Source organism: Sminthopsis crassicaudata, chromosome 5, assembly GCF_048593235.1.
Source record: "Sminthopsis crassicaudata isolate SCR6 chromosome 5, ASM4859323v1, whole genome shotgun sequence".
Taxonomy (NCBI): domain Eukaryota; kingdom Metazoa; phylum Chordata; class Mammalia; order Dasyuromorphia; family Dasyuridae; genus Sminthopsis; species Sminthopsis crassicaudata.
This window is the reverse complement of record NC_133621.1, coordinates 39,897,056-39,912,612: the sequence shown is the minus strand read 5'-3', so window position 1 is coordinate 39,912,612 and position 15,557 is coordinate 39,897,056. Positions and strand designations below refer to the sequence as shown.

General features: G+C 37.2%; 1 protein-coding gene across 2 annotated transcripts in view; it reads left to right on the top strand.

The window, feature by feature from the left end:
• SACM1L (SAC1 like phosphatidylinositide phosphatase) overlaps nucleotides 1–15,557 on the top strand; it is a 50,534-nt gene that overhangs the window by 23,067 nt on the left and 11,910 nt on the right. For both annotated transcript variants that reach the window (XM_074271330.1, XM_074271331.1), the window contains 8 exons: nucleotides 4,469–4,618; nucleotides 5,399–5,458; nucleotides 8,451–8,484; nucleotides 10,528–10,629; nucleotides 12,725–12,810; nucleotides 13,792–13,878; nucleotides 14,412–14,480; nucleotides 14,579–14,658. In XM_074271330.1, the coding sequence (XP_074127431.1) occupies nucleotides 4,469–4,618; nucleotides 5,399–5,458; nucleotides 8,451–8,484; nucleotides 10,528–10,629; nucleotides 12,725–12,810; nucleotides 13,792–13,878; nucleotides 14,412–14,480; nucleotides 14,579–14,658 (668 nt within the window). The remainder of the gene's footprint in view (nucleotides 1–4,468; nucleotides 4,619–5,398; nucleotides 5,459–8,450; nucleotides 8,485–10,527; nucleotides 10,630–12,724; nucleotides 12,811–13,791; nucleotides 13,879–14,411; nucleotides 14,481–14,578; nucleotides 14,659–15,557) is intronic.

The following is a 15,557-nucleotide window of genomic DNA, read 5'->3' as shown; positions in this document are numbered from 1 at the left end:
ACTCTTTCATTTAACCATGATGGATAACAAAATACTGTGTAGTTGCTTGCTAATCATCTTCATCCCAGATTTAATCTTATGTAATATCTGTAATTGTACTATTTGAAGCTAAATCACATTTTTGTTTGAAGTAAGATTTCAAAGTGGTTTTTTTCTTGTTTTTAGTTATTGTCTTTTTAAAAATAAAAATTAGTACTCCAAAACCCCTAGTTAAAAAGAAAATTCAGTACTCTTTTATAACAATGAAATATATAGGATAAGTTGAAGATATCTTTGTTTTGCTTCTAAATAGTCTTGCTTATGGCTTCCCCTGAATGACCAAAATTTAAGAATGAGTAAAACAGCAACTTGACTTAATTACAGCATAAGCAGATATCATCATGAAGTCAGTTAATGTTAGAAAACCTTCATGAAAATTTCAACTTTGGGCTTTAAGACTTTTTTATTTTCGTATTTTAAATGTTAATCTCCAATTTTTTACATATGCTCCAAATTTAGGACTTGAATGAAGGAACATTTATTATATGCTCACTGTGTGTAAAGCTTTGTGATGAGTGCTCAGGTTAGAGTTAGAAAAGCAGGCCCAACTCCTTTTCTTGAGGAGTTCACAGTCTGATTGGAGAGCTGGCCACTGGAAGAGGAGACTTTCAGGAAGAAGTACATTTTAAAGAACAAAAGGAATGTGTTCATTGACTGCTTAATTTCCATTATTCTCAGAACATTATATGACAGTTTCTTTTTTGACATGAAAATTTATGAGTTAATCAACATCTATAAAGCCTAAGTCATTTTAATATGTCATTTAGAAAATTATAGGGCCCTCAAACATACTATTAACATATTATCTTAAATAAAACATCATAAGACAATATTTTACCAACTATAAAGATTGAAATAAAGATGTAACTTCTTAGAGAGTCACTGTTTATAGATTGATCAGAGTAATAGAATAAAAATAGCAATGCTTCCCAAATTAACTGACATTTAATATAGCACCAGTTCAAAACAAGGTATTTCGTCATAGAATTAGATAAAATTATAACAAATTGCTCTGGAAAAGCAAATAGACAAGACTATCAGAGGGGAGACTTGGGGGTGGGAAGGCAAGTTAAAGTGGTGTTGCACTCTGACATTAAAACTTAATTTTTCAAAAGTGGTTATTATCAAAACTATCTTGTACTGGATAAAAAGTAGGAAAATAAGTCAAATATAAATATACCACAAATCCAACCAAATGCATACCCAGGAAGGTTATATTATTTGATGAAGATTTGTGGCCAAAAAAAAAAATATATTGGCAGTTTGGCAAGAAGTAGATATGGAGTCATATCTCATACCACATATTTTAGTCAGTTAACAGCTAGATGACCAACTTAAACTATGGAAGAAAAAAGGAAAAATGGATTTGGAAGGCCTTGTTTCTCTGTGAATATTTGTTTTTGTCCTGTTTGATAGCATGATTGCAACTCCTATTTCTGGATTCACTTGGTATGTAGTAAATTTTATCTTGGCCCCTCATTTCTATTCTATGTGTGCCTTGCTTTTTTCATGTATTTCTTGTAAGCAACAGACTGTAGCATTTTGTTTTCTCCTCCAATCTGTCACTTTTCTATTCACATTATGAGAGTTAGGTTTATATTTTCCTCCATGTGTTTCTGATACTGTTGTTATTGTTGTTGTTTTCTGAATTAAGATTTTTTTTCTTCTTTTCCTCTGTAAACACAGTACTTTGTGTCTTTGATTATTTTAGCTTATTCTACATTTAGGCAGCCTTCTCCCCACTGCCTCTCTTCCTCATCATATCCTTCCTTTCCATCCTAGATTGTTATGGAGTTTTACTTTGTCTTTCTTCCATTCATCTAGTTCTATTCTCCCCCTCTTTTCTCACTCAATCCCTTTTTTCCTCCTTCCCATCAACATGTTTTATTCATTAGTTTTTTAAATAATTTTGTTATCTTTTCTACAAAGGATTTATCTTTGTTCACTTTATTTATCTTGCCTTTTTATTCTAGACATTTTTTCTTTGATTGATGGCCATTAAACTCATTTGGTCTTTCATTAGTCTCCATCTTTTCATGGAATTTCTTTGTTCATTCCCCCAACTCACCCGCTTTTTCTATTGTGTGATAAAGGGAATCCTGCCCCATGGTGGGGTTTTTCTGTGCTCCTGATGGCACAGATCATTAGTACCCTTTGCCATCTCCTGGGTGTTTCTCTCCCCTTCCCCTGGCAGGTTTGGGTGCTCTTGGGTATCCATGACCCCAGGCCATGGTTCTGACAAGCAGAGCCCTGCAAATTATGCCACTGGCTGGTTCTCTCTGGCCGCTTTCAGGGGAGCCCTCTCACTGCAAAACAGGGCTTCCCCTTCCTTTGCCTGTTGTCCTCCTTCACCTCTTCTTCCTCTCCTGCAGATTCTGTGGTTGCTCGCCCCATCCTAGAATATCGGTCCCCTGGAAGCGGAGGAGTCCCTGAGGTTTCAGGTCCTTTTCTCCACTCTCCTTCTGAGAGCGCTTTCTGCTGTCCCTTTTCAGATGCTTCTTCGTGCTTTTTCTGTTGTTAGACATTATCCCTGGTTGCTGCATTTATTTTATCTTTCTTTTATTTCTGTTACAGGGTTTTTGAAAAGCAAACCATTTCCTCAGGCCTGGTTTTCTTTAAGATTTCTTCGGTCCTTTTTCCTGCTTTTTTTCTTCCTAAGCCTATAATGGTTAAGCTCCGCTTTGCAGAGCATTTCAGCTGGGGTTGCTTCTTTTTTACTCCTCAGAACACATTGCTCTGTTTCCTCTTGTGGCTTCTGATGGTGCAGAATAGCTTTGTGTTATTCACAATTGCCTCTGGTCTTTCTTGGGATTGTTTGTGGGTGGGAATGGCACAGGTCATTGAAATTGTTAAATTTAACCACTGCATGTTTTAGTTTGCCATTAGGATTCTTGATAGCCTAGCTGAAACAGCTTTATCTCTTGTGTGTATTTGCTTTTTTGCAAGGAGTTAAGAGGACATAAAGATCAGATAAAATGTCTACTCCATCATTTTGTTAGTCACATGAGTTAGACATCTGTTTTTGTACCCCATAATAAATAGAAGAAAATATTAAACACTTACTTATGTTAAAATGGAAAATCAGTACAGCTCAGTACAACACAAATAAGAGCAAAATTTTAAAAAAAGATCAGCAAATATGATGATTAAAAAACTTGATATGTAAATTCTAATTAAAGCTCTCAAAAATTTTAATGATTCCTAATCTGAAATGTATAGTATAAGGATATGAGCAACTAATTTTCAAAAGAAGAAATAGATTTTTTAGTTTGGGCAGATGCCCAATCTTAAATCACAAAGATGCAAATTAAAGCAACTTTGTAAGCTGATATCTAAGAGCCACAAGTATTAGAAATACAGAGAAATAGGAAGAAGCCTTAGTGAGAAATAATGTAAATCAAAAAAAGAAAAGAAAAGGCAAATTTGCAAAGCACAAATTAGCTATGACCCTATAAAAAGGAAAAGGAATGGGAAGGAATGGTCACTTGCTGGTGAAGTCATGATAGAGGAAGTGACTAAAATAACTAAAAAATTATGATATTTGTTTATATGTTAATGGTATAGCTTGTTGGATTAGATGTGTTGCTGTTTATGATTAAGCTTATGATAAATCATTTGATTTAAAAAAAAAAAAAAGGATGGAGGTGACCGATAGGAGTGTTTATGTCAGATTTTTCTGGCTCAGTTCTGTGAGCGACGGCACTTAATGTGGGTAAAGGTTTATTGAGGATTTTGAGGTCCTTGAGCTGCTTGGAAAATGCTTCACAATTCATGACAGGTACCACTGCCTCAGTTGTGTGGGCAGAGCCCAGAGCAAGGCCTATTGTCTGTCTCTGTTATCTGTTCCCATCAGGAGCCACACAGCCCTCCTTCTTAACTGCCTTGCCCTAAACAAAAGGAAAAATATGGAGGAGCAAAAACGAGAAAGCTGCCCTAGTTCTGGCTCTTTGCCTTCAGAAGCACTTGTTCTCCCTCTGTGGGGCAGCATTCTCCATCTCTGCCTCGTAAATCCTTGTAAATGTTCTGATATAAAAGTACTAGGGAGAACAGCTAAAATGACTAGGAGGAAATAGTTAAATAGGAAGTGGGAATTAGTAAGCAATTTCATGCGTGCATTAAAGGCAAAGTTCTCTTTTGTTAACTCAACCAAACAAATAAGACCTTTCTTGTATTTTTAGGAAAGAAGCCTTTCTGCTATTGAGAATAAAAACACATTTGAGGATAATATAAAAGGATTCTTAACCTACCTTTCTAGGAAAAAGAAGTAAAGCTGTCACTTTACCAGAAGATTGCTCTCAGGTTTTAAACCTAGCAATGGTTTAATTTAAATTTTTTTTAAAAAATTGTTTAAATATCTTTTCTTCCTGTTGAAACATTCTTCCTTAAGGCATAATGAGAACCATCTCATTTTATTCATCCCTTTCTCCAGTTACAGGACAACAAAACCTTCCTTTCAATGATAAACCATATCTTGAGCATGGATGGGTTTTACTTTTCAACAACATATGATCTGACACATACTTTACAACGATTATCTAACACCAGTCCAGAATTTCAAGAAATGAGTCTGTTGGAAAGAGTAAGTTTCTTATTGATAGCAGTTTTCTCTGTCATGATTGTTTTATTTTATATAGTTAAGGTAAGGATCATTGGTAAAATGAATATGTAGATAGCCATTTAGAAGAGAATACTACTCAGTATTTTTTTTTGTTTTCATAGAAATAAAAGGAGGTTACCAGAAATATATCTTTTAATACATTCTGGGAATTAAATCTAATAATACCATTTCCAGTTTTTCTTTTGTAAAGCCTACATAATTATATTTACATAATGACCTTACATAATATGGCTCTTTCTTCCTACATTTACCTTTGAAGTAATTATAAACTTACCTTCTCATAGTGCAATTTGTCAAACTTCAAATGTAATTTAGAGCTCTTAATCTAATTAGTCTGTTGAGGGTGTCCGACTGCCACTCAGAATTCTGGATGTCTGCTATGCTACACTTATTACCAATTAAGAAGAATACTACTGATAGGAATTTTAAGTTACATATAAAACTTATTGTCCATATTACATGTAGTTAAAACTATTGATTAAATAATTTGCTAAAGAATTTGCTTTCATTTTGTAGGAAAACTGTTCTTTATCTGATAAAATACTAGTCAGGATAAATTTAAGATTTGTTTGAGGAACCATCTTCAGAGTTTTAACTATGAAGATGTTTTTAACACTGTAACTTTTTAAAAAAACAATCCTAATTTCCATTGTGCTAATAGATAATTGTAGAAGTTTGGCATCCTCTTTATTAAATGATTATTCATACCTGGTCTTCATTTTATGACTTATTTTCTAATAGGCAGATCAGCGATTTGTATGGAATGGTCATCTTCTTAGAGAATTATCTGCTCAACCAGAGGTAACACATGCTACAAATATTTGTTAATAATTCTAACACATTTCTAAGTGGTCAGTAGATAAAGTCTGTTACCCTCATATCTAATACATAGAATATGGTCTACCTTAGAAACTTGGTACTCTTTAATGTCAAAAATAATGGGGAAAATATACTATGTAGCCACTAGAAAAAGAATAGTAAGTTTCCAGTATTGGTGAACTCAGCAGAATCCAGATGCAAGAGCAGAATAAAAGGGAAACTGAATCCGGCCCTTGGACCCATTTGCTTTGACAATGACCTGAGGCATGCTTGCTCTCTGTACTGTTGACCCCTAGCATCCATAATTTCTTTTAATAATCTTTATTTTATGAGTTTCTCTCAATTCTTTTCAAACCCTTAACATATTATGGGAACAATTTATTTTTTTCTTTAAATTTCTTTAAATTTATTTTCCACTTTATAACATGGGGTAATAAATAAATTTGTCTTTGATTTATTTTAAATATACTTCATTAAAAAATCAGCACATCTGCTCTCAGCTTTAATCTTTCTGAGCTGAAGAATTGTTTTAACAAATTCTTCTCATTCAGAAATTTAATTATAAATACAAAACTTTCTCTGTGTGTGAACTTATCTTCTTCTCTAATTAGTAGATGTCAGTAGATGACAGAATAAATTTTAAAATATCTCTTGAAATAAATTTTGGAATAAAACTCTTTGATAGCCATTGAGTTTAATTTTGCATTTTTCAGAACATGGTTTTTATTTGTCTACTTGGCACTGGAAATGTAGTAAGACTATGCCGTCCAGAGCTTGATCAGACCCACTACTTGTGACTTCTCTGTATAGAGACATCAGCACAAATGATCCTTCTGTAATTGTGCTGTGGAATATACAAATGATAACTGACTGGTTAAATGGAAAATTGTGGTCAGAAGGGTTTTGTGATTGTTTTGCTACTGTGTACAGCTGCCTGGATGCTGATTTTTTTCTAAGGAAAAATCTCACTTGCAAATTCTGAGCTATTCAGGAAAGAGATTTGGCCAAATGAACAATTCTCATTGCTCTTCCCCATCCAAAACAGTAGTATCCTTCTTTGTAGAAATTATAAAACACGTTTCAAAACTGATTCAGTATATCCAGAGACATTTGTCTGATTGTTTCATTTTTCTAATTTAAAAAAACCGGTCCATTCCACTGGTAACAAATATCAGTGATGAGTGTAGGACCTAAGCACTACTGGTTCTTATTAAGATCATTGATTGTGTTGGTCTAAAAATCAGACCTTGGACTGTGCTCTGTTTAGCACTTCGGTGGCAGCAATAGGTTTTCCATGAATTTCCATGATACAAGATATTGTTTCTGGTCAGCCTTCTTAATGATAGCACCAGTAGCTCTGTCTCACAGGACGAAGGGAAGTCTCCACTCTGCAGATTGTTATGTGCTGCCTCTGTTGTAGAACGACCCTGGTCAGCCGGGCCCTGAAGCTGGGGCCAAAACTCAAGAGTTCCCTCTGTTCCACAAGGGGCCATCAGAGCTACTTAAATGTACGAACTTTAAATAGTTAGATAAATAGATAATAGGAACTCAGTGATCATAAAAGGAATCTCCTTTTCTAAATGGCTAACTTTGGTTTATACTTGAATCTCTTAAAGCCTATTATTTTAATTTTTAACTTTATTTTGGGAGGGAGGCAAATAGGGTCAAGTGACTTATCCAGGCTCAGGTCTTCCTGACTCCAGGCCCAGTGCTCGATAGAACAATCATTAAGATTTGAGATCGTTGAAAAATCAATCTGAATCTGAATTTTTAACATTGCTAGCCCAATTAATTAGGACCAGGAATTCCATTGAGCATCACTACCTGGGAATTTTGAAAATCATTCCTTGGATTAGAGGCCTCCCAGAGTTTCTTCCAACTAGCTTTGCAACCCTTCTGACTTTCTTGGCTGTTATGATTACAATTAGCTCAACCTTTGTAACCTCACGGTCATCTTGAGGAGCACTCAAAGTAACTAATGCTTAAAAGTTTCCAGGACAAGATGAGTAGCAGGAGGACATAAGTCTGTAGAGTGTGAATGGAAGGCCTTGGGAGAAGAGGAGGATGTTCCTTTAAGTATAATCAATTACTATGATAGCATATTTAACTTATTTGGATTTTGTAGTACTAGTAAGAAAACAAACAAATGTCATTTCACTTCCCAAGGTTTTTTCTGTGACTAGTTAGCTTTTCCTTTACTAAATCACAAGTAAGCACCAACTGAAGGCACTAAGTGCAACTATTTTGTTGCTGAAAGCTCACTTTTTTCAGTGCAGAATCTTCTGACCCCAGCAGTGGACCTAGGAATTCTAGAAATGGGAAGTTATTGTCAAGGAATGGTGAGAAAATGGAGACACTGAGCCAGCACAAGAAAGCCACCTTTTTTGGGTCGGCACTGACTTAGTGCTGGCTCAAGAGGTGTAGCTTGGCTTTTGATAACAGCCACAATTGCTGTAATATTGTAGCACAACTTGTGACTTGCCCAGGGTCACCCAGCTAGGAAATGTTAAGTATCTGAGATCAGATTTTGAACTCAGGTCCTCCTGACTTCAGGGCTGATGCTCTATCCACTGCACCACCTAGCGCCCCCAAGGATTTCATTTTTTTAAAGGACCCTACATCACCTTTCTCATGTTGAATCCAAAAATTTTCCCTCAGAGGAGACAGTGAATAGTGCCCATCATTCCTTGTTCTCACTCAGATTTAGACAGATGTTGGGGGAAAATGACATTTTCAGGCTAGAAAGATATACCTAATTGCTTAATGGATTTTTTTTCTCTGTATTGATAAAAGTGATTTAACCAGTATGTTGGGTATATTCTCTATATGCAGGGAAGTTGGAGGGGAAGAGAGAAGTATAAATATTATACAGCCATTCTGTCTTATTTGTGTGCCAATCTCTATATTGAAAATTGAGCTACTGTGTTATATTTTTAAAATATGACTAAAGCATTCATTATTTTTAAACTTTCAGGTCCATCGATTTGCTCTCCCTGTCTTATTTGGATGTATCCTTACATGATTGTGAGAATTTTAGCGTTGTAGAGATTTTTATCCCCATCATCCATTTAAAGAAAATGTTATTAAATATCTCAGTTTTTCAGTGTAATTATGTTGAATTGACATCAGAAAGTTCTGTTGATGGGGGAACACTAACATGCAAATTGGAGAGTAGGGTACTAAATAAATGTAGGTATAGATGGGACTGGATCTTATTTGGATATCTTATTACAATTGTGGGTATTTATAGAGAAAGTCCTGAAAAAAGTTAGAAAAATCTTAGTTGAAGACTATCTTCCCCCCAGTTTCCTTAGGGAAAAAACCATCTAGATTTGTCAGAAAAAAAAATAAAACCAAAGAGCTACTTCTTCCACTCCCCACCCCCAATTTTTTTCAGCCCAGCAGAGCATTATCATACTCATTTTATGAATGAGGACTTTGAGACCCAGAGAGTTTGTGACCTGGCAAGATCACATGGTTAATAAATGACTTGAATTGTTGTCATTCAATCGTTTCATTGTGTCCAACACTTTGGGACCCGGTTTGTGGTTTTGTTGGCAGTGATACTAGACTGGTTTTGCTATTTCCTTCTCTAGCTCATTTTACAGATGAGAAAACTGAGGCAAGCAGGTTTAAGTGACTTGTCCAGGGTCATACAGTTAGTGAGGGTCTGAGGCTGGATTTGAACTAGGATTCATTCTTGTCACTCTCTGTCTCTGTCTCTCATTCTGTGTGTATGTCTCTGTCTGTTCCCCCCCCCCTTTTCTCTTTTTACCTCCCTTTCTCCTGCCTGTATACATATATACATATATATGTGTGTGTGTATATATATGTATGTATGTATGCATACATGTGTTTATATACATGGAGATCATGCTTCTTGTTTAATAGAGCAAACCTAGGTTAAATTCCTTTTTCTTCTCTGTCTTAGTGCTTGCTCCTTAAATTTTCATTTGCTTTGCTCATTTTCTCATACCAGCTGTTGTAGCTGATTTAATTTTGTCTTAGAGTGTGTGAGTAGTGATCTAGTTGGTATTTTTCATGCTCAGTAGCTAGATATGTTTTCTATTTTTAGTTTCATATTGGGTAATCCACTTTTTTCTTTTAAAAATTGCTTTCACGTTTTCCTGAATGGATGTACTGGAACTAATGAGCTGGCAGCTGGATTTTCAAAGTAGGGCTCCTTTCCTTGATAAATTTGTTAACTTAGTCTCTTCTAGGGAACTAGAGAGGATATTAGGCAAGATAACAGTATTGCATCTTACTGACCTCCTCCCCTGCTCAAACTTTCTCCTTTAAAGTAAATAATATATAGTAGCCATCTCACACAGATAAACTGAGATGGAGATAAGGAAGCAGATTAGGGAAATGTGATATTCTGGAGGTAGTCTGCCTAATTGCTGAATTTATTTTTCTTTTTTTTTGTAAATCAGTAAACAATTCAAACAAATTCAAAACATCAACTCCCCTAAATAATATTTTTGAAATAGTTATTACTGAGTTGGGTTCTTTAACATTTCCTTGTTGCTGCATGGTTTAATTTACTTGAACACTTTAAAAAACAAAACCCTGTAATTTGATAGGTGGCTTGGTGCCATCCACAAGTGGCAAAGATCAGCACTCTTCTCCCTCCCTGCTTGTGCTTTCTGGAGTCGCGTTAGCCAGAGGACTCGCCCTGGGATGGCTATTCTCAGTTGTTAATGCTCTTCCAATTCCGTGAAGCTGGCCATTGGCCTGCCAACATGGTTCTGTATTTCTAAAAGCTGTTCCCCTTGTTGGCATCCATGTAAGAATCTGTCCTTTGCTCACCTGGGCTCACCCACCCCTCAGAGAACTTCAGGGGGAGAGCCCAAAGCTTCTCAGAAATAGGCGTGAAATGTTTATCCCAAACAGGAAATTAGAGTTGTGAGTTTGTCTAAGGAGTCACAAAGATCTGCATTTTTTGACCTTTCAGCTTTGAAAATGAGGTCCTGTGATAGCATCAAAATTTGGATGAAACCTGAACATATTCATGTATCATTTCTGTTTTGTGTTTTTCTTAATGCTTTAAGTCATCACTATGCACTCTTGTACCATTAATGGAAAATATTTTGATTGGATTCTCATCTCAAGGAGGAGTTGCTTCCGAGCTGGAGTGCGTTATTATGTCAGAGGTAAGCAGGGAGCAAACCGCAATGGAGTTTGGGGTTAGAAGTGATGAATTTAACTTGTGCTGTTTATTTGGTTACTCTCTGGTTACTTATCTTGGGCTTCAGTGTCATAATTAGGTAAATTCTCCAATCCAACCCCTAAACATTTATTAAATGACTGCTATGGCTTAGGCATCATGGAGATACAGGACCTGCTCATCTTATAATCTAAAAAACAGCCCACAAAGGGAGGTAGGGAATCTGGGGGGAAAGGGAGAGGGAGACTGCCCGAGCAAGAAGGCAATTTATTCCCTGGTGGTGAGACCAGGCAGGGCAGCAGAGGCAGGCTAAGGATCAGGGTTAGGGTTAGTTCCACATTGATATCCTATGATTGTGGAAGACAGGAAGTTTTCTTTTTGTATCTTCCGCATCTAGCTCAGTGCCTGGTACATAACAGGAGCTTGTTTCTCTAGTTATACTGCTGACTTTAATGTTCAACTGTAGGTTTCCCTTCACTGTTAAAAGAGAAGGATTATTGTGTTTTATTGTGAGCATGAAAGCAGACTCAGAACTAGAATCACTCTCCATGAATTCAGCCATACATTGGAAAGGAACTGCTTTATCTTTCCATCGTTACCTATGCTTTCCGTGGGAAGGTCCGGGGTTTGGTAGCTATTTCACATTAGTGTCACCTTGTTTGAAAGATCAGCCATATCTAAGTCTCTTCTTCAATGCTTCATTGTCCCCTGGTGGTGTTCCCACCAGAAGTGCCCATCACAGATTAGCCATGACTTTTCATCCTTATCGGGGCATTGTGTGTATGGCAGTACTTAAAATTCCAGCAAAATTTCCTTTGTGTGCCATTAAAGAGAGCTAGAAGAGGCTTTAGCTTACCTAAGCTACCTCTTATTTAAAAGATGAGCTCATTGCTGTCTAGGAAGGAAAAGGACTGTGGCTTCATAATTAGTGAGTGGCAGACTTGGGAACATACTAACCTACTGGCATTGTTAATAGATTTTCTTTGCCGAAATATTTTCTCTTAAGTAGACATTCTGGAGGAAAAAATAAGCCATGTTATATACATCCTTAGCAATAATATCAAAAAATTTCTGATAGTGATTCTAACTTCTGATTTTTGTCACTAATTTAACACCCTTCTTGGACTCCCTTTTCATTATGTTTAGTTTCTCATAGTTTATCACCTAATGGTCTTTTAATTGTTTCAAACACGTGTTTTCCCACCCCAGGTGTTTGTAATCTGATGAATTGCTTGACTATGACAATGTCTTATCCAATCCAAAGTTAAACCTAGGAGTATTTTAAGTATGTATAATTCCTACTATAGTTATTTAGTAATGCGGGATGGGGAGAACATTTCAAGTATATACAGGACAATGTAAACAAAGGCACAAGTGGAAAAATAGGGCCACGTAGCAGGGGTGATGAGAAGTCCTGTTTGTCTGGAGTGTCAGGTCCATGGAGGGAAGTAATTTGGGTTAAATTGGCAAGGAAGGTGATACTAGCTATGGAGGACCTGGAATGATAGACTTAGGAGCCCCTGAGCGAGTCTGAGCAGCCAAGGGTCATGTGGCCAGGTCAGAGTGAGAAAGCTGATGGATTAGGAGGGAAGAAAACAGAAGGACAAGCCCAGTCTGGCAGCTGTGGCCTTGCATAGGGGCTGGTCATAGCAGAGTGATGAGGGGCCTGTCATTGAATGGGCAGAGAAGAATCAGAGCCACCATATGCAATGTTGAGGCATCGGTGACTTGTGGCTTCCCTCTGGCCATTTCTAAGCTGTGGGGCTGGGCAGAGATGTCAAATCAGCCATATTCCAATACCTCGCTTCCTTGTTCCAAATGACCAAAGAATCTTTGCTAGGCTCTATGTTCTTGGTTCAGGAAATGTGTCTACTGTGTTTGTACCTCTTTAAGACTTAGATGAAATGGGGCTTTTAATTTAGTTTCCTAATGAAGATACTGTATTACCTATAATAAAATTATGTCTCAAAATTGGTTTTATAATTAAAACTTTCCAGTAATTCAGACTGGTCCTTATTCCAGTTAATTGAGTTAATTATAATTAGCAATTATTTTCTAATTAACTTTTTTTTCTAATGCAGGAATAGATTCTGAAGGCCATGCCGCCAACTTTGTTGAAACAGAACAAATTGTGCACTACAATGGGAGCAAAGCATCATTTGTCCAGGTGGGGACAAGATAGCTTTGTTTTGTCCCAACATCACGTAGGTTCTATCCCTGTTAATCGGTGCTAAACAAAGCTACTGAAGCAAGTCAGCCCCTTACTACCTTTCACTAAACTTGGAGCCCTCAAAGCAGAGTGAGGCTGCGGAAACTTTGGAAATGGAAAACATTCTGTTGTTTCAACTTGACCCTTTTAAAGCTGAAGTGACAGTGGGCAAATAACTAAGAGAAGGAAGTAGCTAAAAATTAAACTCACATAACTTTGAATTTGTGTTTACCCTCTGTGACTGAGAGGTTCAGTCCAAAAGTGTGGCATAACACACCGGGTTTCATTTGTGATAAACACTTGCTTTGTCACCTTCACAAGAACCCTAAGTGCCTTATTGCTTTAGGGCTGTGGTTACTAAGATTGAATGTTCATGGAAGGATGCCTAAAAGCAAGCTTTTCATGGGCTGTGACTCTTCTAAACCAGACACAGCCTGTTCTTCCCTCCTTTTAGAGGAAATGGTTTACTTCAGATTATATGGGAAATGGGTAAAACTATAACGTAAGATAATGGAGATGACATGAGACTTCATTAAAAAGATACATCTGACATTTAAGAAAGAACACACTGCATTTAATTTAGGAGGGGCTCCGCTGGAATGCCTCTCATCTTTCTTACGTGATTTATTTGGCCAGGAACCTGTTGAGGTAGCGCTGGATCAGTATTGCATGAACAAATCACCTTAGGATGTCAAGGATACCGGTCACCACTTCTGTGTCTGTGGCCAGGCCTGTGACCGGCCACTTTGCCTTAGACTGGATGGTCCTTAGCCCACTGATGAAGCTGTCACTTAAGGTCTCTTGAGGGGAGATCTTTCTGACCCTAGGATTGTCTCCTGGGAGGCAAGAGCAAGAAAATGGTGGAGTAAGTGGACTGACAAGAAAGGGAAGAAGATAACCACCTGGGCCTCATTTCTGTTTCTGTTTTTGTTTTTTCAGACTAGAGGATCCATGCCCTTTTTCTGGTCCCAAAGACCAAATCTCAAGTATAAGCCAAAGCCACAGATCAACCAAGTGGCCAATCAGGTAGGTGCCCGCCTGCGCCCCTCAGTGCCAGAAAACTGGAGCCTGATTAGGGGGTAAGGGGCCTAAAGGGAGCGTCTCTCTGTCCCCTTAACACATACACACAATAGAAGAATAGGATCTTCTCTGCCATCCTATAGTAGTTGGAAGCATCCAATGAAATGATCAAAGCACTGTGCCAACAGAGTTATCCATAAAGAATTCTAGCCTAGCTTTTTGGGGATTCCAGAGACTGTGTAGAAGCTCAGAGTCCACCACTCTTTAGGATACTCAGTATTTACCATTTAATATTGAGTGGAAGACGAGTAGTGTTACCAGTATTAATTCTCTTATTAACTATTATTAACTCTTAATAAAATGCTTCTTTGAACTTTTAGAATATAGGCTTAATTTAGAATTAACAAACAGTTCCTTAATTTAATAAATATAAAGTAAAAACAAGATTCATAGATTTTAAAACTGTATGAAATAATTTCTGTCAGGAATCTTACAAACCTCATAGTGAATTTGTTATTCTTTTCCTTTTTTTCCTTTAGATGGATGGTTTTCAAAGGCATTTTGACTCACAAATAATTACTTATGGAAAACAAGTCATTATTAATCTGGTATGCATCTAGAAAATTTAAAAAAAAAAAACAACTCTTAACTCATCTACTTTTAAGCAAACTTGAAAGAAAGCTATTGGTGTTTAAATTTTTCACAGGTTAACCAGAAGGGCTCAGAGAAGCCACTTGAACAGACATTTGCAAAAATGGTAACCTCCTTGGGAAATGGAAATATCAGGTACATGTAAATTGAAACTTGATTTTGTTATATACATTCAGTAATTATTCCTAAAAGAATATTTGTAGGCATACATTAATTACTATTGCTGATGTCATTCTTCATTTCTTATTTTGCTGTTGTCTTTTGAATGAAAGAGGAAATACCCGTGTAAGTGGGAAGGTTTCAGACATTCTCATTGACTGCCCGCAGCCTCGGGTTCTGTCAGGTAGAACAGATGCTGCTTCTTATGTCCTAAAAGGCAGAGTTGGGAAATACAGCAGCGTCATGGGGGATGCAGGGAGGGCCTGTCCACAAGGGATCGTGGCCCCTCCTTCAGGAGCAGACGCGCTGGCAGGCGAGGAAAGGCCATGACATGCATGTGTGTACGCACACATAACGAATGCACATATACACACATATCTCACACACACACACACACACACTCCTGAGGTCTGCGTTTGCCTTGTGGAGATCTTAGGAAAAGCTGAGCTTCATGACACGAATGCATTTCTCCATTCTTGGGATGGAGACAGGCAGCAGAGTCATTTGCTTACACCAAGTGTGACAAATAAGCTCCCCCTGTCCTTCAGGTTTGTTCTTTCCTTTTCAGTTCAGCGAGGAGAAAGGATGGTTCCTTCTCACCTGTCTGTCAGTTTGCCTTCTCCCAAAAGATTTTAGAAATGAGGGTTCAGCTCTCTCTGTTTTATGGTGTTTCATTTAAGCCTTTTTAACATCCTGAACCCACTTACTAAAAACAGGTTTAGACACAAAAGCTTCTTTTTTCTAATCCTTCAGGTTGATTTGTTAACTTTATACCATTGTCCAAGGTCTCATGGAAGACTTGCAACTTGATTTGTCTAAATCAAATTTTAGCTCCTGTTAGAAAAGGAAGGTGGAACTTTGGCCCATTTGGACTT